The sequence below is a fragment of the Trachurus trachurus genome, assembly GCF_905171665.1.
Source record: "Trachurus trachurus genome assembly, chromosome: 19".
Taxonomy (NCBI): Eukaryota; Metazoa; Chordata; class Actinopteri; order Carangiformes; family Carangidae; genus Trachurus; species Trachurus trachurus.
Genome location: NC_139913.1, coordinates 19,343,140 through 19,370,195, shown reverse-complemented (window position 1 = coordinate 19,370,195; position 27,056 = coordinate 19,343,140). Strand labels below are relative to the sequence as shown.

The following is a 27,056-nucleotide window of genomic DNA, read 5'->3' as shown; positions in this document are numbered from 1 at the left end:
TGAAGGATACATGTTGAGTTACTGTTATTTCTTTAATTGACACCATTTATTGCATCAAGGCATGATTGCATTTTTAAACAGCTTAAAAAAAGTACAAATGAAAATAACATGGTAAGATTAAAGAGTCCGTATCAAACTTGATCAATATGATACAATAAGAAAATCTGGCCTTTTGAGTTTTTTTTTCTTTTTTTGTATCTCCTCATCATTTGTCACCCCAAACCAGCAGTTATTATTCCATACATTAGTTGAAATTCAGATTTGTGAAAACAAACCATACAAATAAAAAAAGACATAGGCCTACACCAAAGTAATCAATAAAGGACAAAAATAATCCATCACTAGAGACGCAACTCTCTTCTTATTAATGAACACAGAAACACAGATGAACTGCATATTCTTTATCAACAAATTTGGCGAAATATAATCAACAAATGCCCACTTACTTCCGTATACATTTGGAAAGAAAAACTGTATATTTAAGCAAATAAAACTTATTGCAGTATCGAGTTCATTGTTCAAAAAGAAACTGATATGGACAATTACAGCATATATGCATCATATTTCATTATGGTCAGTAAACATCAGAAAACACCATTTTAATACCATAAAAAAAACTAAACATCCTGAAAAAAAGCTGTCTTGCTTCCCTAAAACTGCTGCCTATCAAAGTGCATAATGTTCGATTTCATGACTCGATTTTAGGTCGGCTCCTCTTTTTGCTTTGCAATACATAACTGTAGACAAATGGCAAATGTTCCTGCCCAGCTTCTCGCTATATATACTTTAGTGAATATATATTAAATCAACTATATAACAAAGTCATAAGTGACTGATTTCTAATCTCAGACTAGGAATTTAAACGTTTTCTTGTATCCATCCTGCTCTGATAGCTTCATCTTTCATCATCACACGCGACATATAGACAGTTGAGATGAATGGCTGCTTTCACTGCATGTTAGTAAAAAATGTTAAATGCTAATGTAGCAAAATAGAATCCTGTTTGTCTTCGGAGACCCACTGTGACAGTGCTTGCTTGAAGAGAGTGCTTTGAAGGAGGGTCGTAGGGTTTTCTTCACTTTTCTTCTGTCACTGGGGACAGATCGCTGATGTAGCTTATACAGTTCAGTCCACTTCAGCACTCATTTGAAAACATTCTCTTATTACAAACCTCCTGTATTTGAGCTCTTATAGTTCCCCGTGGAAAAATCCAACTTAAAAGATGTCCTCTTTTGTGCACACAGTTAAGCTTTTCATAATTTTTCTCCCCGGTGAAAAAGCCATTTGACAGAGGGAGATAATCCTTTCTTGGTCTGCATGAAACTTTAATTTGGTTTATCGAAGTTACTCTGTTGTTTTGTCATTTCATTGTGCCCGATGTACCAGCTCTGCATCACGTTACACACCGCTTCCTGTCAATCCCCTGACATCCTCAGGAAGAAAATTGGGCTGCGTGCCAGGTGATAGTCTGTAATCATGTTACCCAACAAGATTTATAGTTAGATCAGTGTCTTTCATTAAGGGCATCTTTGTTAGCAGGGTTTGCAGTTCAAGTTTAAGATAGGTTCAACATGATTGTGTTTGTAATTTAAGAAACACAAACAAAAGAAAAAACAAGTAAATGTTCCAAAAAATAAATTACAGTTGTAGTGTATTGCAGGATGATTGGAGGAAATGTAGAAATAACCATGTGTAGCTCTGTCTCCAGTGTTATCCTTTTGGGAGTGATAATGGAGTTGGACCAACAATCAGAGATGTTTAGATAATTGGGTGTAAATTATCAGAAGTCATTGAGGTTTAGGGTCAAAGGTCACAGGTAGGCCTCCACTCGCTCCCATGGCTGCATCTCTGTGAAGAAGCCCTCGCACAGGCCAAAGCCCTGATCCAGTGTGAGAGGGATGGCCTGCGCCTCTTCTTTGATCTCCTCCCAGGGCTGCAGCATCGCCTCCTCGGGCTGCTCCGGGAACAGCGTGGAGGGCTCGTCGAACTGCTGCAGGTGGTGGTGGCTCTGGAGCAGCTGATCCTGGTCCAGCTGCTGAGGATGCTGCTGCGGCGGCTGCTGCATGTGGAGCTCTCCCATGCTGACCGGCGTGCACTCCATCGAAGCGGCGCTCAGGTCCATGTAACCGTAGGACTGCTGGTGGTGGCTCAGGTGCTGGCTCTGGCCCATGAGGTCCCCTCCCCCACACCACCTCCCCAGCACCGCAGAGTGCTGCCTCCCCTGCATGGAAACCTCCATCTCACAGCCGAGGGAGCTCAGCGCCGTGTTGATGTCCAGATCCTCAAAGGTGCTACAGTTCCCGCTGAGAACATCGTCGAACACGGACGCCAGGTCAAAGTCCCCCCTCAGGATGTCTGCTCTGTGGGCTTCTGTTGCTAATAGAGGGGATTCAGTCACCCTGGTGGCCTTGTTGCTGTTTTTAGAGGGCAGGTGCTTCCGTTTACCGCCCACCTCCTGGTAAGGGCAGCCATTTTGGGTGCTGTGATAACCCTGGACCAGTTTGTTCTGTCTGTGCGTGCTGCTGCCGCCGTTGTAGTGGCTGGCAGACATCCTCCTGCGCTTGAAGATGCCATTGACAAACATGTCAGCGTACTGAGGATCAATCTGCCAGAAGCCTCCTTTCCCTGGCTCGTCTTTCTGTCTGGGGACCTTCTTGAAACACTTGTTGAGGGACAAGTTGTGACGAATCGAGTTCTGTGACATAGAGAAGGGGGGGGGGGGAAGAGGATATTTAACGTGATCCCATTGGCTTTGAGCAAATTTGAGTTAGTCATGCAAAAAATGGAAGAAGACAGTTTTTGTTTGAAAGGGTAGAGAATGAGAGAGGAGGTGGGTTGGGGAGGAGGAGGAGGAGGAGGAGGGGGGGGTATTGTTGTTGTTTGTATAGGAAAGCAAATGTACCTAATGAGGCTTTCTAGTAACAGGCAGCTCTGTGCATTTCAAACATGATCAGCTGTGCTTAGCTGCCATCTCTCTCAGGAGCCCTCATTAACACACATTCAGGCAGCGCACACACACACACACACACACACACACACACACACACACACACACACACACACACTAGAGTGCTTTCTCCACACCATCACCAGTCCCCTCAGACAAAAACCCAGTATGAGCACTCTCCTGGAAGATGGAAATTTCAGACCCTGCTTTAAAAACACTAAACCATCAGAGGCTACAGACACAAAGCTAGACACTAATCCTGAAGAGAGAGAGAGAGAGAGAGAGAGAGAGAGAGAGAGAGAGAGAGAGAGAGAGAGAGAGCTTTTCAAATTTCCTACATCTTGTCATTTTTTTTGTTTCCATACACTTGTATAGAAATGTTGTTTTTGATGCCCTGCAGTCTAAAGACTTGGTGTCTGATGGTGACACTGGAGTCAACTGCTCACCCTTCCCTCCCTCACCTCGCCATTTATCTGACTCATCAATAATAGAAGGAGAGTTATCCGGTCTCGGTTATAGCTCTACCTGCCAGCTGGGCTCCGCGTGTCTGTAGTAGCAGAAATTCTCTGTTATCCAGTTATAGATGGTGGACAGAGTCACTTTGGGCTGCTTGCTGGCCTGCATGGCCATGCAGATGAGAGAGGCGTAGGAATATGGCGGTTTGACTTTAGGGTTGGTTTTGTAGTCGACCTCCACCGGCGGGCTGGCCTGGATGGGGATCTGTGTGTAGCCGGATGCGGGATGTGCGCAACTGGCAAACCGCGGCGCAGTGGTGGAGTCGCTGCCGGAGGTAACGGGGCTCCCGAGGTACAGAGGCATCCCAGTGGCGGCGGTGTCCCCGGCCGGAGGGCTGGACGGAGAGTCGGTGCCTCCTCTCGGGAAGCCGAGCCGCTTGAGAAAGAGGTGCTGCTGGGAGGACGGACAGCCCGGCCCCGGTCCGGCGCCGTTGGGTCGCTCCGGGTCCGCGCTGAGGATGGAGAAATTCTGGAGCCAGTGGAGGCTGGTGAGACTGTCGTCAAGGGGGGCAGAGTCAGACCCGGTGACCGGATCCTCCGGGTAGACCGCCAGCCATTTCTCCTTAAACTTGTTAGCGATGTCGGGGCTTGTCAGGACCGGCATCCTGGCTCTGTGCGCTCGGTGGGGGGGCTGAAGATGACCGGAGCACCAAGGATTCAAATCAGCATTTAAAGTTTTTCCTTATCTTGAGGCTAAAAATATATTTTAAAAAAGTAGATAAAAGAAAAGATGCAGTTAATGAAATGTCCTATCCAAGTCATCCGGGTAAATCATTCTTTATAAATCCTCATGGAGTAGCCAAGGCAATTTGTTTGGTCAAAAAAACACCCAAAACAAATATTCATCCCATAAATTGCCAAATGATGGGTAATGTCCCTACCTCAGGTGCAGCCTCTTCAGAGGAGATGTTCTATGTGCACCTGTTGCAGTCCGTCCCTGCCTCTCCTCTCCAAGGACTCAGCGGCGCATCCAGTCTCTGCGCAACAAGTGCGGCGGGGGGAGGGCGATGAGCATCCAGCAAACCATCCAGCTCACAGGGAGGAGGAGAAAAAGAGGAGAGAGGCGCCACTCAGGACAGATCCATGTCGACTCAGGTATGACCGGGCTGTTACTCCTCCGAGCGCTTTGCTCTGTGTGAGTGGTCTGTGGTCTGTGGGAGGTCAAGACGTGACAGAGTGTGTGTGGAGGTTGTAAAAGAAGTCGCTCTTAAAGCCCAAGAGACTGCCCACCATCCCTTTAAACGCCTGGGGGGGGTTTTTGATTGGCTGGCTATCTCTGCCTCTCCAGGTTTCATTACAAGTCTCTCTCTCTCTCTCTCTCTCTCTCTCTCTCTCTCTCTCTCTCTCTCTCTCTCTCTCACACACACACACACACACACACACACACACACACACACACACACACACACACACACTAGCCTATCTATCTATCTATCTATCTATCTATCTATCTATCTATCTATCTATCTATCTATCTATCTATCTATCTATCTATCTATCTATCTATCTATCTATCTATCTATCTATCTACCCTATAGCTCCTATAGAGGTTAGACGAGACTATAAGTGCACCACACTCACTAGGCTGCTATAAGACCAACCGGTTTCTCATCTCTGCGGCTTTAATCTCCGTCTTGGTGTGAAATGTGACCTCTGTGGAGCGCGTCACGGCCCTCCCGCTGGCGCTGAAAAAGACGCGCCACAGGTCCCGCTTGTAGCGCACTTTTGCACCTGCAAGGCAAAGGCAGCGCGCTTGTAACTGGCAGTCCGAGCCTGTGTTTACCACGGCTGGACGGTATGGGCGTCACTGTTAATGTTTTCTAACGTGAAAAGGCAAATATTCTAATTGAATTTGTGAAAAGACACGTTGCGCATGTTCCACTGGTCATCTTTTCTTTTTTTTTTCTAGGCTAATGTTAACCAGATTGACATTTTACCAGACATTTCTCTTGACCTTATCACAGGCCTTGTCATGCTGCAAGAGTGGAGCATATTAAAAGTAACGAAACAATTTTTTTGAAAGGGGTTCCCATTAGCAGTCAAGATGCACCATTTTAATAAAATCATTATAACTCTTTACAGATGTATGTATCCCAATACTACAGCGATTGTGTGCAGAAGCTCATGGTAGAGCTAACGTCAATCACGGGGGAACACTGCCATCCAGTGGATTAGGAGGCCTACTGCACTGCAGCTGCATGCACCAGAGGGCCAGACCACCAATTATAAAGCACCCACCAGTGCACCAGACAGTCCTGCACGTAACGGGCCCTGAGGGGGGAGAAGACGCCTTACAACCAGGGGAAAGCACTGAACCTGTGGCTCTGTGTGAGCCAGTGCTCAAGATTATCAAATGAAGCCCACCATGCAGATCACGGACAACGGCTGTGGGCAGTTTATGTTTTCACTGCAATTGTCACGGATCAGACGGCTCTCACTCAAATGCAACCACTGCAATGGATTATCTGTACCACTCTCTTAAATATTTATATTGTACAGTTACACACTGTTTATAGTACTATGTCTTCATCTTGCTTTAATTATTTCACCTTGTAAGGAAGATGCCTATGACCTTTTCAATTTTGAATATTAAAATCAACAATAACAATCTTACACAATTTTCTTTATTTCCTACACAGAACACTGGGATGTTTACTGTACAGAGTTGGGCCTTAGTCAGAAGTTTGTGCTTATAGCAGTGGTAAAGAGCTTTACACAATGATTGACATTGCCACAAGTCAATGACCATTGCGGGGGCACACAGGGTGGCCAATCAGATTGCAGGGGGGGCAGGTGCCCCCTTGTGCCACCATGGAAAACCCACCCCTGCTCTGTAGCCATAGAAAACATGATGTACTAGTGTATATGTGAGGATATAAAGTGTTTATGAATGCATAAGTGACAACATGATTTGTACTGTAGTTTAGGTTTGTACTACTGGCTTCAATGTCTCAATCATGGAATGGTCTCCACAAGCTGTTGCACAACACATTTGATTGTAAAGTGTATGTATGACTTAATAATTATATAATCATGTTGTGGTTGGTTACTGATGTCCATATACATAGGACATAGTTGCCGTGGCCTGAACAGATCTCACATCTCCTGTAAGTCCAACATGGCATAATGAAACACTGAGTGACTGTGGTGCTGTGGCCTACTTGCATTAATGATGGTACTTGCTCCCAAAGCCTGGGGATATTCCATACAGTATGCACTGTCAGCCATCTCTCTTCCTCCCCAAACAGATTTCATCCATACATCTGCTGAGGTTAAAGAGTTAGTGTGCGGAGGCTGACAAGGGCTGACATTCAGTGTCTGGCACCGGGGGAAGGATGAGAATGCTGCAACCCTCCAAAAGCCAGGATATGTCAGGCCAGCTGTTGCATCCCGTCAAAGAAACTTGATTTTTAAAATGTCTCCAGGTTTGTTCAGGTTCTTGACAAAGGGTTTGCTGGTGAGATGGGTAAATGTTTGAACAGCTGTTCTTATTGTTGCCAGGCTTCACACTGTCCTCCAGCAGGAACTAAGCACACATACAGTATGGCTATAGTGCACCTAATGGGTTGAAAGCGGGTCCTGAGGACTGATACACCACAATGTATTTCTTGTTAATAGCACCATTAACCTTTATAAGGGTTTTAATTCAGAAAGTCCCTTCATTTATATCCTTTGCCTGGCTGTGAAGCTCACATATATTTTTTGGGCAAAGTGGAGGACCAACTGATGACCACATCAGCATATTTGAGTAACTTGCACACAGGTTAGATGTCTTGAATACTCCTCAGATATTGTACATTAATCATCATAAGGAATGCTGGTTAAAATTGATTGTTACCCCCCTTTGACTGGATTGAAAGGTCGTGTCCTTAAATCAAGGTAAGTGCAAATAAGTGACACAAATGAAGCAGTACCAGACTACACCAGAAGTTATAATAGAATATAAATATGTAGGCTACTCTGAAATCCCCAATATAGCCTACTAAGTAATGTAAAAATATGAATGTATTACCTTGGAAGATAATGACCTGAAATTCACCTAGTGTTACAGTAAATGCTCAGTTGCTTCTTTCCACCAGCAGGTGTCTCTCATTTCAATCTTTCCTCGGCTATATGTCATGTTTGTGGCCATAGTTGCTACAAACATGCCATTGATAAAAGAGTGTTTACAGTTTACAGTTTTACAGTCTATGGCCACAACTCAAAGCTATCTGGGGGCTCATTTTACACACAGCCTGCTCATAAAAAACGATTCCTTCGAAACCTAGATAGGCTATTCCTTCACTGACCCTAATCCTTAAAATGGAAATGGTAAATGGAAAAGCAGGTTGTTTTTGACTTTACAGTAACAGGGTATTTTCAAATATAGCCTAATAAAACAAGCGAGAGGTATTTAATATTATCTCAGTGCAACTCTTGATGTATTATTCATGCACTGTCTGTCAGGTGCAAGACGTCACAAATGACTGTATTCCGTCCATGTAAAAAAAAAAAAAAAAAAAAATCACACATAGGCTACTGACAAAAGATACAATCGATTCATTTGCTCATTCATTTCAGTCATTTATAATTAGGCTACAAGGTAGCCGCTATGATGCAACGGAGATGTAGAATGAAGCAGGAGATGAAAGCTATTATACGATTACACTATTACAATGTGGTTTTATATTGAAACCTGTGTCACTCAGTATCTAACCTGGTGTGGTGTGAACCTCAGTGGAATTTCCCTGCAATTCATTTCTGCAGCACGTCTGTTTCTCCGTTTGTTACTACAACAAAGGAGAGATGGTTATGAGACAGGGTTGTAGTACCACCGCAGTCCGCACTTATGTGTGCAGATAAATAGATAGCAGCACTGGTAGGACACACACACAAACACACAGGCAGTTTTATGAGATGAGGCATAGATGTAGCGCTTTTGAATGTGCACCCATGGCCGTCGGCTGTCCCTAACTTAACTCCGAGCGATGTAATTGGCGATGGTGGATTTGTTTACCATATTTGGCAAGATAGTGACACAGCGCGCCTGGGAATTGGACGAGAGCAGCCGTCATTCACAAAAGTCTGCCTTCTTGAGCTTTACAAACAAAGCGAGTGCTCACGGGAGTTGTAGTCCAAAACAAACCCTTTCTGGGATTCCTCGAGTGGGCATTTACCCCCCTTGCGGCAATTTCAACGCCACGCGTGCACCGTAGTTTTAAAAACAGTCGCTGCCGTTAACTATTTTCGATTAATGTGTCTTTAAGTATCCACATTACGCCTCGTCAGACGGCTAAAGACACGCCGAGCCGAGACCCTCGGTTTGCAGCATACAAATCCCACCGGCGTTGCTCTCTCCTGATTGGCTGCGTCCTCCTGTCAATCACGTCGTGTTCCTTCCACTACCGCTCCTACAGTAAATATTTGTGTTTGCTCAACCGGCTGTAATGGTGGACGACTGAAGCAGAGGGACGGAATACAACTAGAGTGAAGAAAGAGAGGAAAAACGGTCGAAAGTCTGCTTCAGAGCCAGCCGCCGCGAGTAGGACACGGGCTTCGTCGAAAATGGATGAACTCAAACATCAAGTCATGATTAACCAGTTCGTCCTGACGGCGGGTTGTGCGGCAGACCAGGCGAAGCAGCTCTTGCAGGCGGCACATTGGCAGTTCGAGGTAAAAGAAAACAGAGACCCGTTGGGCTCGGTGTCGGCTCGGTGTCGTTAGCCACACAGCCAGTGTTTATATCTGACCGACCGGTAGTTTTTACCGGACCTCGCCTGTCTGCCTCTCACCACTTTTTTTTATTTTTTATTTTTTTAATCCTCTAATTCAACACAAAACAAAGCGTTAGTGTTAGCTATGTTTCTGATTGATATGGCCGGGGACTCGGTCCACTTCAAAGCCACCAACTTTTGCTTTTATTTTAAAGTGGACACATGTTTGCTTTAGCCGGGGACTAAATCAGTAGGGGACACACAGAGTCATGCAGTAGGGCGAAGCGTACAGCCTGCATATCCAATTAGACTTTACTCTAGATTAAATACTATAATCCGACACATGACAGCGGTGAACAGGCGAGGCCAGCGAGTGCTATTACGCAATAAAGATGACCGCCGTGTTGTATCGACTAGCCTACAAAACAGTAGTCTGATACATTATTGTTTGGTCTGCGGTGAACCCAATATAGATTCAGCTCGAAACATTTCGTCGCAGGCGGGTGTATTGTTTGGGGTTTTATTTGTATCAACACACATGAGCGACGTTTGGTTGCATTATTCGCCTTTAGCTGTGGTTAATACAGCTACAGTCTGTCAAAATCTAATTAATCATTTCTGTGTTTTTGTTATAGACTGCCCTCAGTGCCTTTTTTCAAGAAACAAATATTCCATATGGCCATCATCATCAAATGGTGAGTGCGAGGAGGAGGGTGTTGTGACAATACACTCTTACACTAGTAATTCATATGAATAATTAAACATGATTTGATGCATGATGCTATTTCTTTAAGGGTACTATGTTGCATTGGGTGGGATGTGGGCCGACAAACCAGCCCTTATAGGCCAGGAGGAATGATGTTGTACTAACAATAACAAAGCACATGTCGGCCATGTTGTGAGCTTCCAGAAATAAACACACAGGCAGGCATGCAGCAGCAGCAGCCACACTCAACTGAGAGAGAGAGAAGGGGGGGCGGGGGGGAGAGAGACTGAGTGTCATGTGTGCACTCTCATGGATAGTCAAGGGAGAGGGAATGATAGATGTAAATATAGGAATTTCCACATTTTTCATTGCATCAACCACTGTGCTTAACAAAAGGAGGATCCCCCCTTTTTATGCAGTTTCTGGGTAATAGAGAAAAGAAAAGTCTAATTCCAGGAAGAAGACAGCTACCTCTCACAAATAGACCCTTGTGCTGTTGCAATTGCCTTGGGTAATTCAGTTGTTTCACCCTGATTGGGTTGTTACAGCCCCCGACACGACACAGTTTGACTTGAGACTTTTAGGACCAGACAAATCGGAGAGGAGGAAGCTGGAAGGCGTTAGGGCCGTTGGGGACTCTCCGCACACATACACACAGACAGGGGTTGGACATTATGAAACACTAGCAGTATTTGGGCTTTTAGCAGCAGCCCACTTTGGCAGCACACAAGCCTTTGTTTGCAGCTGCATGCATGGCAGCATCCAGCAACAGCTGCCTTTTGGAAGAGCCTGATGTGGATGTTAGGGGATTTGGAGGGGTGGGGGGGGGATTGTTGATCATTTATTTTAGCTCACTCAAAGCTCACCCACTGTGTGTGTGTGTTTGACCCACTGTGGCAGAGACGACCATCGAAACGCTTATCATTTTTGGCTTTGCGTTTCTGGAGAAAAGTGAGAAAGACTATATAGGGGGGAAAGAGGATTCGATTTTTATTGTGTTGTGCGAGTGTGTGAGTGTGCCTTTTATATCGTTAGCGCAGTATTCCCAGTCAGCAATGATAGAAATGGCTCGGAGAGTGAGATGAATCACTACTATTACAGCTTTATTAGGAGAAATAAAGCCAGATCTCCTAACATCAGATCAGTAAATAAGAGCATCTCATCCTCTATTTAGCTCATGAAATGTGTCACTTTAATTTAGAGAGTAAACTACCTGCCAAATAGGGCTGAGCTTGATCGCTGCAGACACTGAATAATGAAAGTCAGATTGCAGAGCACCTTCGTGTGCTCGTGGTGTCATTGTTCTCGGCATGCTCTTGCATAATCACAAGTTGACGTTCCCTTTTTTTTCTGCATTATGCTGGCACTCGTGCGCTCGCTTATTTGGCTTGCTTGCATACTTTACATGCATGTGTATGTTTTTTTTTTTTGCATGCACCGAGTGGGTGTTTGTGTGAGTCACAACAGTACTACAGTAGGGCAGCGTGTCCAACCTTGCTGCAGCTTATCAGGCCACAGTGTTCATTGGTATACAAATCTAATCCACTTTGCTCTTGCTCTCGCTCTCACTCTTAACTCCCTTTCTCTTTCTCTCTCTCTCTCCCTCTCTCTCTCTGTCTCTCCTCAGTTTTGAGGGACCATGAACAGCACTTGGTTACAGTTCTGTTGTACATGAGGTTGCATCAGTGTTTTGAATTACAACACAAGCTGAACTCATCCTTGAGATTGCTATTTTGGCAAGAGGCCTCGCCCCGACCCCAACAGCCCCCAGAGTTAGCCCATAGACATTCAGCTCTTGGCAGCATGGCAGGTTAGGACGTCATGTAGGTCAGCTAGTTGTTTGACGCTGCTCAGTGAGCTGGTTTATGCTATTGTGTTTGAGGCCCAAGCATAATGTACGAGCCTTGAATGAGGGGTACCAAAATCACTTTCCCATCTAAATCCGGCGTCATAGTAGAGAGACTGTCTTGGATAAATAAAAGTGCAGTTGTTTTATAAATATCTGTCATTTCTAAACAAAAGTTTGTCTGGTTAGTAGAAGTTAGCGTTAAACTAAACAGTCAATTGTAATTCTCCTCAGCATGGGATGAATAAAGGAATATCTTAATGCGTTATTTATGCTTTTTATGTCACATGTTTATAACCTGTATCAAATTTTTGTATAATGCAGTGAATGCCAGGGTAACTAAAGCTCTTGTCATTAACAATCCCAGACCGAGGGGACACGTTTTTTAGACAGTTTATTATGTGTTTATTTATACCATGTAGGATTTAGCCACATGTGAGCGTTCAGCGTTGCCTTGAAAATATTATCCGGTCATCTTCTTGTTTGCGGATGAAGTCATCAAAGCTTACATCTTATGTTCCATGATGGATACCCAGGCCATAAGCTCAGTCCAACCTCGGCTCTGGGTTATGCTCAACCCTTCCCCGTCTACTCCCAGTTTTCTCCCCCACACACACCCTGCCCACACAAACACTGCAACCACACCACATTCCTACAGGATGCAACGTTCATACCGACCCAAAATGGACCCTTTCACAGCAGAAGGGAGCCGGTAAAACTTTAAAACACAGCACCCTGTCTCATTTTTTTTCACTTTCTACACTCTCTTTCTTTCTCTCACTATCTCTTCCCCTCTCTCTCTCTCTGTTTACAGACACAAACCATGAGGCTCTAAAATTCAATTTGCTGTTCATATTCCTTGTTAGAAAATGTTATCATCCTGTCCTGCCCTCGTCCACTTGTTTTAACCTCGTTCTCGAAGCAGCTGCCACATTCACAACAGAGTGTAAGCATGTTCACTCACAACTGGAATGCACTAAGTATTTATGTTGCTTCTGGCTGTTTGGTGCCCTCTTATGAAATTATTATTCGTTTACCTCTGTCTTTGTTTGTTTTCATCCGTATTCGGGGGATATCCCAAACTCTTCTTTAAGGGATCGGCTATGTAAAGTCTGAGCTATTTCTGATACCTTGTTTACAATATCCCGTTACACAGCTGAAACACCAGCTGCCCAAAAAATTCTCTTCCACGTTTACACCGACACCTCAATGCAGAATAATACTACACAGAAAATCACATATCATTTGTAAGTGAAACTACCCTTAAATGGTTTCCTGAACACAAAAGACAGATTTCCTGAGCGTTAATGGTGTATCGTGCGCATGAGCAACTTCGGTAAATGGTTTTCTCAGTCATGATGATCCAGTCTGGACAGTGTATCAGCTGCCTGTCTTCAGCTGTCTCCGTGAATTTGGAAGGAAAAAACACTGACACATCATTGTACGCTCAAACTAATGTCAGTGTTTCCATGATTTATATCTCTCCATGTGTGGTGCATACAGCCACAATAAAGTGAATGAATCCTCATGTGACCACAAAGAGGAGGAAGTAGCCCAGCTGGATGACTTCCACTGCTGTTTGGGAACATGTGACCCCCATCATCATGTGACTAAGCCGAGGGAATGAACGAACTAAGCCACAAAGCCTAGTTTACGCATGTAATTTCTGTCAGCGTTATGGCTAATAAAGAAATAGCAGCGAGGTCGTCATGCGGCGGGCCTGCAGTCAGTGACATCAGCAGTGTGTTGAAAAGTATGTTGTCTTTAGTAGGTCAGGGTAATAAAACATGTTCTCAAGAAATATTTCATTTTCCCCTTTCCCTCTTGAATCATATCTCACAGTATGTCTGCCTCTTGTTCTGGTGTACTGAAGTAAAACCAGACACACCCTCATGTGCTGAGTCCTATTAAACTGTAAGGAATATCATCCTGATTATGTGGCTCTGGCTCTTTTCCTTATTCAGATGAGCCCATTAGCTAAAGCTGTAAGCCATCTCATCTGTATCCATTCAAAGACGTTTTAGCGTTTTACCCCTGCCGCCGAAACACGGCCGTGGCCTGGCCCTACGCTCTGCAGCCCACAGAACCGTGGAGAAACAGCTCCACGCTTTGAACCAGCGCTTCTGTTATTGTGCTGTAATCGCCGTTCGTCACTGGAATCACACACAGGGTGAATGAAAGTAGGATTTTTTATGAAGGGCAACGTTCGTTCAGCCAGCGCCGACTTACCTCGGGTACAGTGACGTCGCAGAATAGCATTGGGCATCGCAGAGGGCAAGTGATAAAAGTGGGCGTGAGGCAGATTAAAGGCCGTTTCCTGGCAATATGAACACCCACTAAGAGAAAGGCGGAGGGTTTGGTGTGTGTGTGTGTTTCTTGTAACTGCAAACATTTTGGTTTTGGTGTGCGGGTGTGTCTTAAAAAAAGGATTCCTAGAAATCCAAACTTTTCTCATTCATGTAAGATCTCTTCTGCCTGAGATTTGAAGTGTGTGGTGTGGCCATACTGAAGAGCAAAGGTATAATTACCTTCATAAATCATCAAGCCATGACAAGATGGCCGACTCCTCTTTCTCTCTTTGTCTGTGCTTCTGTTTGTCACAGACGGACTGAAGCTAACTAAAGTATATAAAGGGCACTTGAATTCTCAGATGGCAGCGAGGAAGCTAATAGCAGGGCAATGCCAGGTATTTGATTAGAAAACACAATACCCGGGTTTAAAACAGTGCTGCTCTGTGTCCGTGCCACGACACAGACAAGGTGTTCTCTGTCCTGCGACAGACTTCACTTACAGAAGTGATTAAGTGCAGAGTGAGGTGAAATCCAGTTAATTTTTTTCCCAGTGTTTGGGTATCTGAATGTGATGTGTGTGCAGTAATAGTACCCTGAGTGTGCATGCAGCAGGGTGTCTCACATTTCAGAGTTATACATGTCTAGATCTGTTAATGTTGTTAATGGGTGCGCATGCAAGTGTGCCTGAATCTGTGTGTGTGTGTGTGTGTTTGTGTGCGCATGTGTACCCGTGTGTTACACAGCCATGCCAAGCAGTCCGCCACATCTGAAGAGGCTTGGCCTGTGCTCTGCGTGTTCCAGCGTGTTGCCCTGCATGTTTCCAGGAGCACAGCTTCCCAGAACCCTAACCACACACACAAAGCCATGTGTGCAGAGTAGACACACACAGACACACACACATACACAAACACACACACACACACACACAGGAACTTTGGCTCAAGGGACTCAGGGAATGGGAATCCATGTGGGATGGCTGCAAGGACCAGATGTGTTTATGAGCGGTGGAGTTAGATTGGGTTTCACACTGATTCTTGGAGTCACTGAGTACACTCAAAGACACACATGGGGTAAGGCCCATGGCTCAGGAAACACAAGCAGCACATGGGAGCCTTGTCTGTGGCATAAAGAGAGGTGGTTGTAACATTATGTCTGCCTGGCCTGTTTGCTCAGGTTAGCTGTTGCACTGTAGTCAGGCTCACGTCAGCTGACTTGTGAGCTCCATGGCCCACTGGTACCTTGTCCTATAATTCCTGTGCTGTCACCTTCTATAGCCGTGTGTGTGTGTGTGTGTGTGTGTGTGTGTGTGTGTGTGTGTGTGTGTGTGTGTGTGTGTGTGTGTGTGTGTGTGTGTGTGTGTGTGTATATAAATATATATGCAGTTTCCTCATCTATCACCAGAGGGGTAGAGTTTATCCTGCATATAACCCATTTAATTATTTGGATTTGAGAAAGCAGCGTTTGACCTTTGAGATTTGAATTTAGAAATCTCCTGGAACAACCAACTATTTGTCTTTTTTTCCATTCTATCATTTGTTATCATCTGTGCAAACGCTTCAGTCAGGATTGTGTATGCTGCTGTCTCCGATGAATTACTCAATTTGCCTTTTGTGACGGCAACACTAACATTTTCATTTGAGATTTAAAAATAAAAACTCCTTTCAGATAGTCTTCAGTGGGTCGGCTTGAAATTGAAAACTGCCGCTTCTAAGAAAGCGTGCGTGGCATGTGAGGTGAAAGACAAATTAATTTGATCCGCCATGTTTATATAGCCTTAAGAAATATATGTTTTGGCAAGCAGAAACTGAATGTTTGCATCGTAACCGGGTGTTGTTGTCCCTCAGGTTGACCTTTGGCCTAGTAGTTTCTGTTGCCAGCCTGTTACCAGTCGACAAGCCAAACCCCTTTTTCTAGATACGAGTGGGCCACTGAACACCTATTGTTAGCCCGCTAGCCATTGTTGTGAGCAGTGCAGTGTGTGCAGTTGGTCAAAAATGACCACATGCTCCGCTCAGTCCCGGTTCTCCTATCTTCTGACTTTAGCTGTTTTCTTTTTGTGTTTCAGTTCTTTTTTTGGTCATAGCTTCTGTCTTTTGTGTTTTTCTTTCTCCTTCCCTTAGATATACAGTGTCTGAATACACATGAAAACAGCACAGCGCGGCTAATGATCAACCGAGTCCCCTGTGAGCTCCAATTCTGCGTGTATACAATATTAACTCACACACAGACATACACAGACTCAGCTGCTGCAAGGGGGGGATGAAGTCAAGGCAGTGAGAGGTCAGGGGGGGAGGAGGCGAGGGGAGGGGAGGGTCACTTGAAACGTTCAGTAGCACCTGTCACCCCCCTTCATTTTGTTTTGGAAAGAAACATATAGTTCTGACATCCAGCCACTCCCATGAAACCTGACTGTCAACTCCATGTTGGTGAGCTGTGTGATGGTATAGTAACACAGGAGTTCCTTGTCTGGTTTCCGTAAGATGAGATAATGTGATGTTTAGTTTACCTCTTCACAGTAAGGAACCTGAATTTCAGCATGAAGGTTGTCTGAAATGTGCAAACAAACATATTTCCATTATTTCCAACCTGACAAATCCTCTGTTAAAACAGTAAACTGAAGTAAACTTATAGTCTCAGTTTTATTTAATTCTGAGTTTTTCTCCTCAACTCAATGTATTTTTTTTGTTAAATCACCCAGATAACAGTCAGCCAATCAGAAGAGAGGCTCAGAGCCACCTCTCTTTGGATTGGCTGACTGACCTGTTGTCAGAGCCAGAGAGAGATGTGAAACTACACTGAGATTGATTTTGGTTTTTAAAACTACAAATATATCTTCGTATGTAACAACACATCATGTGATGTCAAGTCAAGTGCAGAGTAGATATATGCACAGGTTTGTGTTGTGTTTGTTTCTTTGTTTCAATTCAAGTTAAAGCTAAATTCAGTTAAAAATCACTTCAAGAAGCAATAAAACAATACAAACATTTCATTTTACCTTCTCAAAAATACTAATACATATAAGTATTACTTATTATTACCAAGTATGATTAGTCATTATCTCTGTTATGGTTGGCAAGCAGCATGCTATGCTTGTTAGTAGGTCATGGTTGCATTGGGATCCAGCTGCAGAGCTCGAGCTGCTTCTCCCAACAACAACAAAACAGTGCTCAGCTACATGTTACACACCATAAGAGCACTCTATTAAAAAATTTAACAGGCAGAAGGAACGATGTACAGTTAATGCAGCAATGGTCCACGCAGCCTCCGTCCTCTCTGCTCTTCTGTTATCCTCTGTCAGCACCTGTTTTATGCTTTTGGTTGGATCCAAAAATGGCAAGGTTTATCTTGTATCATCTGGCAGTGGTTCACTTACCGTCACGCTGCCAAAATGCAAACAAATCAGCCCTTGAACATCAGTAATTGGACGTCACATTGGACTCACAAGTAGCATGTTTATTGGACACAGTTTTGGTAAACTGTCATCTGTTGAGGATACAGCTCGGCATATGGGAGTCAAAACATCCAATTCCAGTTTCTGCAGCCTTAGCTAGACATAACAGACCTGTCTCCGGACTTTGCCAGTAAATTGATAGATCGTGGAGATGTTTCATATCATGTTGTGGCCAAGTTTCATCAGTTTATCTTGTTAATCTTGGCTTTCATGCTGTGACTACTTAATAGCAATCGGGGATCTGCATGTTGTTCATCGGGGCTCACACTGAGTTACTGGCTTTAACAAACTGTTAAGTGCAAACATGAGACCTAGATTGTTGGTGTTGCTGGGTTTGAATGGCATTTCTCTTACATGCCCAAATAAACCAAATGAAAAGAATACATTTTTTATAATACACTCAAGCTATTTCCTGCATGCTTGACGTAAATCCAGCCAAGACTAGTTCAGACCTGATGTCTGAACCAAAGCATCTTCCCACACAATCCAACACTTAACAGCACAGTCTCTGCCTCATCTTTAAATCTGGACTCCCTTTTCTCTTTCTCACGTTTTGAGGGTGATTACATTTTCCCTCCTCGCAGTTGCACAGCTGTACACCTCTGAGATGTCATGAGTTCAGCATTTTCAGTGGAAAACTTCTCACAGAGTGTTATGAGGTCATTTAACGTCGCTGGGAGATGAGCACCGAGACCCCGCAGTGCTGAGAAAGAGGGAGAGTCGAGGCTTGTTGAACCGGGACACGGCCTGTCGCCGTGTAGCCAAACCGAGGAAGAGGAATGCAGCCGTAGATGTCCAACAACAATGTAGAGACGTGATTCCAGGAATCCCACACATTCATCTGAGGTCATTGAGAAAATATGGAAAGTTCATTTCAGTGGAAAGATGTTCAGTAGTTATATCTTAACTCGATGTTGTGTCCTGTCAATTGTCAACTCGCATGTTGCCGTAGCATGGAGCCTTCTTTTAGATAAGGAGTGATTTGATTCGGTTGACTGCCACATTTTAAGGCAAAGTCATAGCCAAGCTGTAACAAGTCTGGAAACATGTGCAAGACCTTGTTACAGTGTGTGTAACTAAACATTTTAGGCTGAGCTGTAGGCGGTTAAATGTTCTGCATTGCCTTGAGGTTAGAAAAAAAAAAAAACCAAGCGAAGTGTGCGTGATTGGTGGCACAGTTACATCAGCCAAGCCACCAATGCAGATTTAGTCTTGTTTTTGCAGTCGTCGACCTTGTTTTACTTTGCAACCTGATAGACTTACTGGAGTGAAGACATATTTCCTGACAGCCTCTGTGACCAGTCGTTGTCAGCATGTGTTGTTTTGAATAAAACATCAAATCTCCTAATCTTCAGAAGTGAAATCAGTGGCTTAAAGCAAGTCCAGAACAATGAACTACTAATTTTTTGGACCTGATAATCACATTTTTGTTTTTTCAGTGTCAAACAAGTGTCATTTTGTATCAACAGTGTTTTTTAAAACAATATAACAGAGACAGTACATCCAGTCCTGAAAGTCGCGATAATTGCACACACCTTCAACTGAACATATTAAAGTTTAGAATCCCAACAGGAAACACCTTTCTAATAAGATCGCGGGCCTGAGGATGGAGACGCCACGCTGCGTGCTTCACCGTCGTTCTCGTGTCTCACAGATCTCTCAGCGCAGTTTGCTTCAAGCTCAGACACAGCATGTGTGAACTGCTCGAGCCTCAGACGGGAAGATGGGAGAGGGAAGTGAGAGAAAGATAGAGAATGGAGAGAAAACAGACACATTGTGGGTTCATGATAATGCTCACAGAAGGAGGAAGAAACTGGGGTTCCGTCTGAGTACTGATTTGTACGTTTTGACGATGGCGACCAGAAATATAGAAACACTGCAAAGCCTTTGAAGCTTATGTAAAGTAGATTTTTATTAAGTGTCTAAGCAAAGGGACAGAGTTTGAATACATAATGATGCAGGCTTGGTTCAAAGGAGGCTTCTCATATTGTGAAATATAAACAAATCAAATCTAACTGTAACTGTCACATCTGTGTTTCCCCCCCTGAATGATTTCCCCTTTGTATTGGTTTCTTTGTGTGAGAGCATGAAACATAGCCAACATTAGCTGGCACAAGACAACAGTAATTAGCCTGTAATTACTTGAATATGGCCTTAGGAAATAGGAAATCTATTTGTATGGTTCAGCTAAATTCATGGAAACAAACATTTCATTTATTGCTAAATTTGGTTTAAAATTCCTGTAACAGCTGGACAGGAACAATTAGAAAGTCTGAAATGAGATTAATAAGCATGTGTGTGTGTGTTTTATGTGTGATGTAGAAGCACTGAGGTAAACCCTTCAATACAGGAGGTCAGTCTGGGTCACGAGAAGAACCTGGACCCTCTGCACCACTTCTGTTTTTCAGCTCGGCACGTACACACACACACACTTGATGTTTCTGAGGAATGTGGTTGGTTGGTTAGACTGGAAATAACTGCAGCTCATCTGTGTTTGTGGACAAACACGCGCACACATACACACAGACGCGTACGTACACAAACGGAGGAGTGTTTAAGGTTTGTGGAGCCTGGCCGCTGGCTCAGGTCGCTGCCAGTGAAGAAGAGGCAGCAGGGTGGACGGGGGCCGGTGGCCGCCGCGGCCTCAGCCCCGGCCCGTCGACAGGAGATCATCTGCGCCTGCTTCCTCATAACAACCGTCCCCATGACAACCTCTCTCCGTCGGCTCTGTTTTGAACACAAACTGCCTCTCGCCGTCTTTTATTTCCTCCGTGTCTCCATCTGCAGATCTGTTAGCTAATGACTCCTGTTACATGCTTGCTGTTTGTTACATGCAGTTGCACACACACTGTCATGGAGGTCCACACTTTGTAAACATCCTTTTGTTATTGTCTGACTTAACAGATGACAGTATTTTAAATGTTATCTCTGTATATGTTTTTTAAAGATACCAGAAATGATTGACCGAGTCACAGTAACCTCTATTTGAAAGCACATTTACCTTCCTAGACCTCTGACTCTGTCCCTGAACCTTACTGAACTTCAACACACTAACAGATTAAACACTAGCTGCTATGCTGGGCTCTTCTCCTGCCTAGTTTGTCTTTATTCAGACAAAATCTACCCATATTACAGATTCATTATCACTTCTTTTATTATATCTAAGCAAACTTGGACCACAGTCTTAAATCTCTAACATCTTATCTATATTCTTTTAAATTATGACTAATAGAAACGGTTCAAGGCCAGCGTTTATCCCAACAATGGCTTTACTCATCAGTAACTGGCTAATTTAAGTGTTCAATATGTTCATAAATGACTCAGTCTTTGCGCATGATTCATTTACCACACTAGTTTGTTTTTATCTTATTTGTCTGGACTGGAATAGAAAAGATTTCAACTGTTTATGGAGGAAATAGAAAATGTGACTATTATTTTCAGTCCCTGTCTTCACCTGGTTTCTTCCAGATCTATTCAATTAGCGCGCTCCACACACCCTGCAGTGATACTCACATGGCTCTCACCTTGTGTTGCCTGTGCGTATATGTGACGCAACTGCAAACCCTCGGCAGACACTCTTTACCTCGATAGGTGTGTGTGTGTGTGTGTGTTAGGTGTGTGACTTTCTCAAAGGAATTATTAACCGTCCTGTTGTGACTGGCTGCAGACGGCCACCACGTGCCCGTCGGTTTGTCCTGAGAGCCGGTTGTAACCTCCGTCTGCACGCGCGCCGGCTTGGGCCGTCTGCAGCTCTCGCGGGCGCTCTTCTGTCCTTCGCCTCGGTGCAGCGAGAATTAATCTGCTACTCAGCTGCTTAACACACACTAAAAGGGGAAACACACACTAACCTGCTTCCTCGCTGCGCTGCACCAGAGCTGTGTTTTTAATCTGTGTGGAGGAAATCCTGCGGCGCTTTTTCACCTCAGGTGTTGTTTTCACTGCTCTGACAAACAGACAGTTTTTTTTTACACAATACTGTACCTTGAAAATGTATTAAAAAAAAACATTACATAGATCCTACAGTATATTTGTATGTAATTTGTCCTGTAGGCAGGGTAGGGAGGTGGTTTCATACTCTAAATGGACCGGTGCTGCAGTGTACGGTGATGCTGACAGTGTTCGAGGCTCTGCTGAAGCTCGTATCGGTGACAAAGTGTCAGATTAGCAGTCAGATCCAAACTCTTGACAGCCTGGCACTGTGTCTCTGGACCTGATCCTCTTCCCTGTGGGTCGATACCGTCTGCGTCCCTGACTCCGTCCAAGGTCTCCTGTGCGCAGACACTCACACACATGCAGACACCTAGAGGTTGTGTGGTGTTATTTCATGAGTGGAGGAGTGTTTGTGAGACACACACGACGAGGTGTTATGAAGTTTTGTTGTCAGCCTCCCACTGTTGTCTTTTCTTATTTTAGTCCACCGTTTTTATAAGTGAAGATAACTCATTCAAGTGGAAATGTATGGTCTTTTAGCTGACCGCAGTGCAGGCTTATATTTATACCTGCTCGTGTGTGTGTGTGTGTGTGTGTGTGTGTGTGTGTGTGTGTGTGTGTGTGTGTGTGTGTGTGTGTGTGTGTGTGTGTGTGTGTGTGTGTGTGTGTGTGTGTGTGTGTGTGTGGATGAGTAAGTCGGACGCAAAGGTCTCAGTGGACAATCTGAAAGGTCATGTGTCAGCATTTTTGGCTTGTAACCACAGAGGCAGGAGGGCCTCGGTGTATTGTTTTCAACCTGAGCACCACACACACACACACACACACACATCACGAGGGTTAAGAAATCCAACCAGCGGTCACCGGCGTCCAGCGAGAACAGGAAGGATCACAGAGGTCACTCCAGCATTCCAGGGTGTCTCTTTACTGCAGGAAACGGCCTCAGAGACATGAGCCAGCGTTTCCTGTCAGAGAGCGCAGTGGACACGCTTACCTTTCATAACAGAACCACCTCGGCCCGGCTTTGGCTCGGCTCAGACCACGTATACGCAGGATCCAGAGCCTGCAAGCCGCAGCACTTTTAGGGGGCAAGGTGGTCTAATTACACACCCCCCCTGCCCCCCTGAGGATGGAGCCGTGCTCCTGTCACTCTGTTGTGTTTTTTTTTCTTCTTCTAAAGGCAGCATGTGCCTCAATCTGCGAAGCGTGGGTGACGGAGCCAAGGGTAGATTAGATAGCACAAGTCAGCCTGAGATCTGGTCGTCAGCAATGGGACTGTTGTTTTCCATCCTCTTTTACCCCCCCCCCTCTCTCTTCTTCAGTGTGTTAACATTTTTTGTCCAGTGTTCATGTGTGACTGCAGCTGCTGTTCCCAGTCATTGATTCATGGAGCCTATGACTCCCAATTCCAGAAAATTGCCCCCCCCCCCCCCCCCCCCCCCCCGTCCCCCCCGTCCCTCCTGAAAACACACACCCTGAAACAGTAGCATTGACTTTGACGACATTTAGGGGAAAAAGTATCCAATAAAAGTAAGCACAGGTTTCTAGGTGCAGACTGAACAGTGCATAGGTTTTAATTTGAATCCAAACTCCCGACTCTCTCCAGTCAGTTTTTCATGAATCATAAGTAAAAATTTGATCTTTCAAAATCCTAATCCTGAGAGATGCCAAGCTGTTTTCTTCCACTACTTATGCTTGGTGATTTAGGATTATTTAGCCATGTAGGTACCGGCCCTGTTAGCCTCTGAGCCCAGGCTCTTATTTTTAGATGGCAAGTCTCCTGGCTAAACATAGCTCCACCTTTGCTTCCCTGTGGAATACAGTAGGTTGTTGTTTTCCTGATCACAAATGGACGTAGGGGAGAGGGGAGGGGTAGAGGAGGAAGCAGGGCATGAGGCAGTGGGTGAGAAGCTGTGTCGGTGAGGATGAGGATGAGGAAGGTGCACCGTGTTAGAACAGCCAAACATGTTGTTCACATGCCCCGTCAGCGACGAGGTGGTAGGTGCAGAGCTGTTTTTGGCACGCGAGCGTATTGTGTGTGCCACGAAAAGGAACTCCTGGCAGCAGAACAATAACAGCACTGGCACAAAGGAGGGTGGGTCAGGTCAGAGCACAGGGGAGTGTCACAAGGCCAAGGAGACTCCATATGTGTCCTTATGTGTGCGTGTGTTTTGTTCATGCAGCAATATTTAGCTGTTGAATCTCGGTCTGACCAAGTTCATCCAGCCTGCTAGATCAGATTGTACTGGAAACAGGAAGTGGATGTAAACAAAGGACTTTAATGTCATCATCAGGACTCTCTGGGGAAGCAGCGTGTCTGGGATTCCCCTAAATTCCCCTTCAGCTATACACACAACAGCCCACCTCCTTTTAAAGCAATAACCAAATGTTTTAAACACTGCCCCCTGAATGTGTGAGAGACGTTTCTGGAACAATGTCGGTTCTTTTCCAGTTGAGCTACATCGGGTAGTTTGACGAGTGTCGAGCTGAAGACGACTCTTCCTCAGGATTTTAGGCGTCTAAGCTGATTTCAAAGAGCCAAAAACCGCCTGCAAACGGTTCAGTGTTTTCACAGTGACGGTAATCCTACTGTTGTGCATGAGGAAGAGATACCAGCTTCCCCCACTCATTGTCGTCTCAGTGAAACTGGCTGTGGTGTCTGCTGTGTCACAAGACATAAACCACAGCTGGAAGCAGCAGGTTCGCCACATGTTGTCTGTTTAGTTATTATTGTCTCAATGAGAAGATTAATGTTTTTTGTCTGCAGTGTTTCTATAAAGCAGTAACACAAAAAAATCTGTTTCCTGTTTATAATGACGTAACTGGAGAAATCAGTCCTCGCATCAAGGAACTGGAGTTGACATTTCATCATAAAAATAAATATAATAATCGTTGTTATTGAACAGTCAGCAGATAATTCTCTGGCTAAACCATATTGTCTGTTGTCACATTTTCCCTCAGCCTAAGGAGATTTCTGTTGTGTGATCAATAGACTGAAAACTCAGATATATTTAGTTGGTTGTCAAACACACAAGATGGTGTCAGGTTGCATTTTCAAAGCTGGAACTGAGCACTGGTTGTTTTTTGGTGCTTAAGTTATTTGGTAAAATGGATTATCACAGTTGTTGCTGATAATTTAGTAATGAATGACAAATTAGCAGATGTCAGAAAATGTTTGTAAATTCATCTAGAGCCAAACAACAATCTGTTCTACTTAGAAAAACTAAAGAGAAGAATCAACATTTAACTAATTTAATTTATTGATTGCAAAAGAACTGCCAATTAATTTAAATTTCAACAAATGTATTACTTAGTCGTATAATAGAATATAGATATAATATTTATGTCTTCTTGAGTTTCCTGTTCTAACTGCTCTCTGTCCTTCCTCATTTCCAGATGTGCACCCCAGCCAACACACCAGCGACGCCCCCCAACTTCCCGGACGCGTTGACCATGTTCTCACGGCTGAAGGCGTCCGAGAGCTTCAACAGCGGCAGCGGCGGCAGCCCCATGGCCGCCTCCATGGCCACCTCCCCCCCGCCCCCCCAGGTCGGCGGCTGGGGGGTCTCACCAAACGTACCTAATGTGCCGCAACCTCCACAGGGACTCTGGACTCAGGGGCAGCCGCCCACGCAGCCCTGCCCCGCCTGGCCCACGGGCGTTAACCCGCACGCCGGCGCCGAGCAGAAGGCTAGTGTAGCGATGGAGGCCGAGAGATGAAGGGCCGCACGGGACTGAAAAAGCCCCCCCCCCCTCTTCCACCCCGGGGAGGGAAGGAAATGGGGTATGAAAGTGGAGAGGGTGGGGAATGGTGGGAGGTGATAGTGGGTAAAAATGGGTTTTGGTCTTTTTTTCCCCAAAAGACGGATGGATATGAAACGAGATGGAAACTACGCAAACCAAGAAAAACTCAACGTGGACAATTTAAGAAGAGGAGAAACCAATGCAAACATCAATACAAAAATAGAAAAGAAAAAAAAAGATACGCACACTCATAGTAATAAGAGAGCAACTGAAATCTTTGTTAGTTTTTTCCTAAGTAAATGCATAGATAAGAGAAATATTATTGAACTAAAAAAAAAAAACAGAAATTGAAAAAAAAAAATTGTCACGCCCAAGGATTCTATGTGATGTTCAAGGACATTCAAGGCAGCAAACTTAATTTTCAGTTTTTTCTTTTGTTTAGTGTTTTTTTTTTTTTTTTTTTCATATTTTCAGCCGGTGTTTTTTGTCACTGGTCTTCTGTGTTTCTGCGACTGTCTGTGCTGCATGAGGAGAGAGGAACTGCAGTGTTTTAGATTGACTCAAAATCATCACGCACTTCAGTGTGAGTGTGTACGCATGTGAGGGTGGTCAAGTTTGTAATCAAAAATGTATACACACACACACACATATATATATTCACACAGACACACACACACAAATACACACACAGACACACACACTAGCATCTAGAGGAAACACCTCCATATTGTCATCCCCATCGTCAAAGGTGGGACTTTCTTACCTCACCTGGTGGTCACCTGACTTCTTTCAGCCAATCAGGGATTCTTCTTAAACCAACCATTGCCGCCGCCGACACAGGACATGTTTTTAAAGGTTTTTTCTTAAAGGCAGCAGCCGCTCGGGTTGATGCTAACTGATCTTCGCTGCAATGGCTTTTTCCTGACAGAGTTTTAAACCTGGACTCAGACTACAGCTGTCCACTGTATACTTTTTTCTCTGGAGATTTGGGTTATTACAAGAAAAATGAGAAATCATTGTTTAATGTAATATCGTTTATAATGCTAATTGTTGTTTCTTTTTGTTGAGAGGTTAAGGGAGGTGGCTTTGAACTTGGGTGGGACTTCAGCTTGATTCTTTTTTTTCTGTTTTTCTTTTGGAAAGAGTGAATCAAACGCAGCTAAAATGGCTACAGATTTAAAAACAACAAAAAAACAAAACACGACTACTCCATCTTTGTAAACAGAATTGCCACTTTGCATGATGTGTTCATAACGTGTAACATCTTTTGTAGCAAACATACATGAGGTTGAGACATGTTTATGGGAGGGGGAGGGGGGGGGGTTAACTGAGGGTGGGGTGGTGGGTGTTATTCCCAAAGCTAAAAGAAATGCAATAGAGCAAAGTGTCTCGTTAGATATAATGAAAGAAAAGAGGACATGGGTGTGGGGCAGCTTGGGAACCCGCCACAGGCTATTTGGGGACACTACAGACTACTTTCAGATACACAGTATATATATACCCTCAGATACTGTACTAAAGAGGGGTTTTTACAACATTTAGGTCTCTAGTTTCGACCAGTCCCTGGTCCAATGACACTGCTGAGGGACAGTTCAGGGATGACCCTGATATACGGCAATATTTTAAATGCAGGGTCTGCCCCCTTTTTTAGTTTGTCCTGTCTGGATTATTTTTACATTCGCTAAAAGAAGAGAGAGTTAAGAAGAGATATTTTGAATAGCTGAGGGTCTTTTTTTAAAAAGATGATTAGGAAAAAAAATTATGGATATAATAATGAATAAATAACTTCCTTTTTATTATTTAGACTAAACTAATGTTTGAGTTCATCCTTTTTCCATGCTTCATACTTTATTTGGTTAAATCAGAACGTTTCCGGGTGGGCCTGTTCCTAAATGGTTTCTCATGTATGTTTCCCCCCTTGTATGACTGTATGAGA

At 44.3% G+C, this 27,056-nt stretch overlaps 2 protein-coding genes across 2 annotated transcripts; one reads left to right on the top strand and one right to left on the bottom strand.

The window, feature by feature from the left end:
* Nucleotides 1-1,810: 1,810 nt before the first annotated feature.
* foxj1b (forkhead box J1b) lies at nucleotides 1,811-4,066 on the bottom strand (the record flags this gene model as incomplete). The annotated part of the gene is made up of 2 exons (XM_083993981.1): nucleotides 1,811-2,695; nucleotides 3,473-4,066. The coding sequence occupies 2 exons, from the start codon at nucleotides 4,064-4,066 to the stop codon at nucleotides 1,811-1,813; spliced, it is 1,479 nt and encodes a 492-aa protein (XP_083850107.1).
* Nucleotides 4,067-8,816: 4,750 nt separating this feature from the next.
* ubald1a (UBA-like domain containing 1a) lies at nucleotides 8,817-25,495 on the top strand. Its single transcript, XM_083994114.1, has 3 exons — nucleotides 8,817-9,114; nucleotides 9,791-9,850; nucleotides 24,773-25,495. Exons 1-3 carry the CDS (start codon nucleotides 9,007-9,009, stop codon nucleotides 25,094-25,096), a joined length of 492 nt encoding a protein of 163 aa, XP_083850240.1. The 5' UTR covers nucleotides 8,817-9,006; the 3' UTR covers nucleotides 25,097-25,495.
* The last annotated feature ends 1,561 nt before the right edge of the window (nucleotides 25,496-27,056 follow it).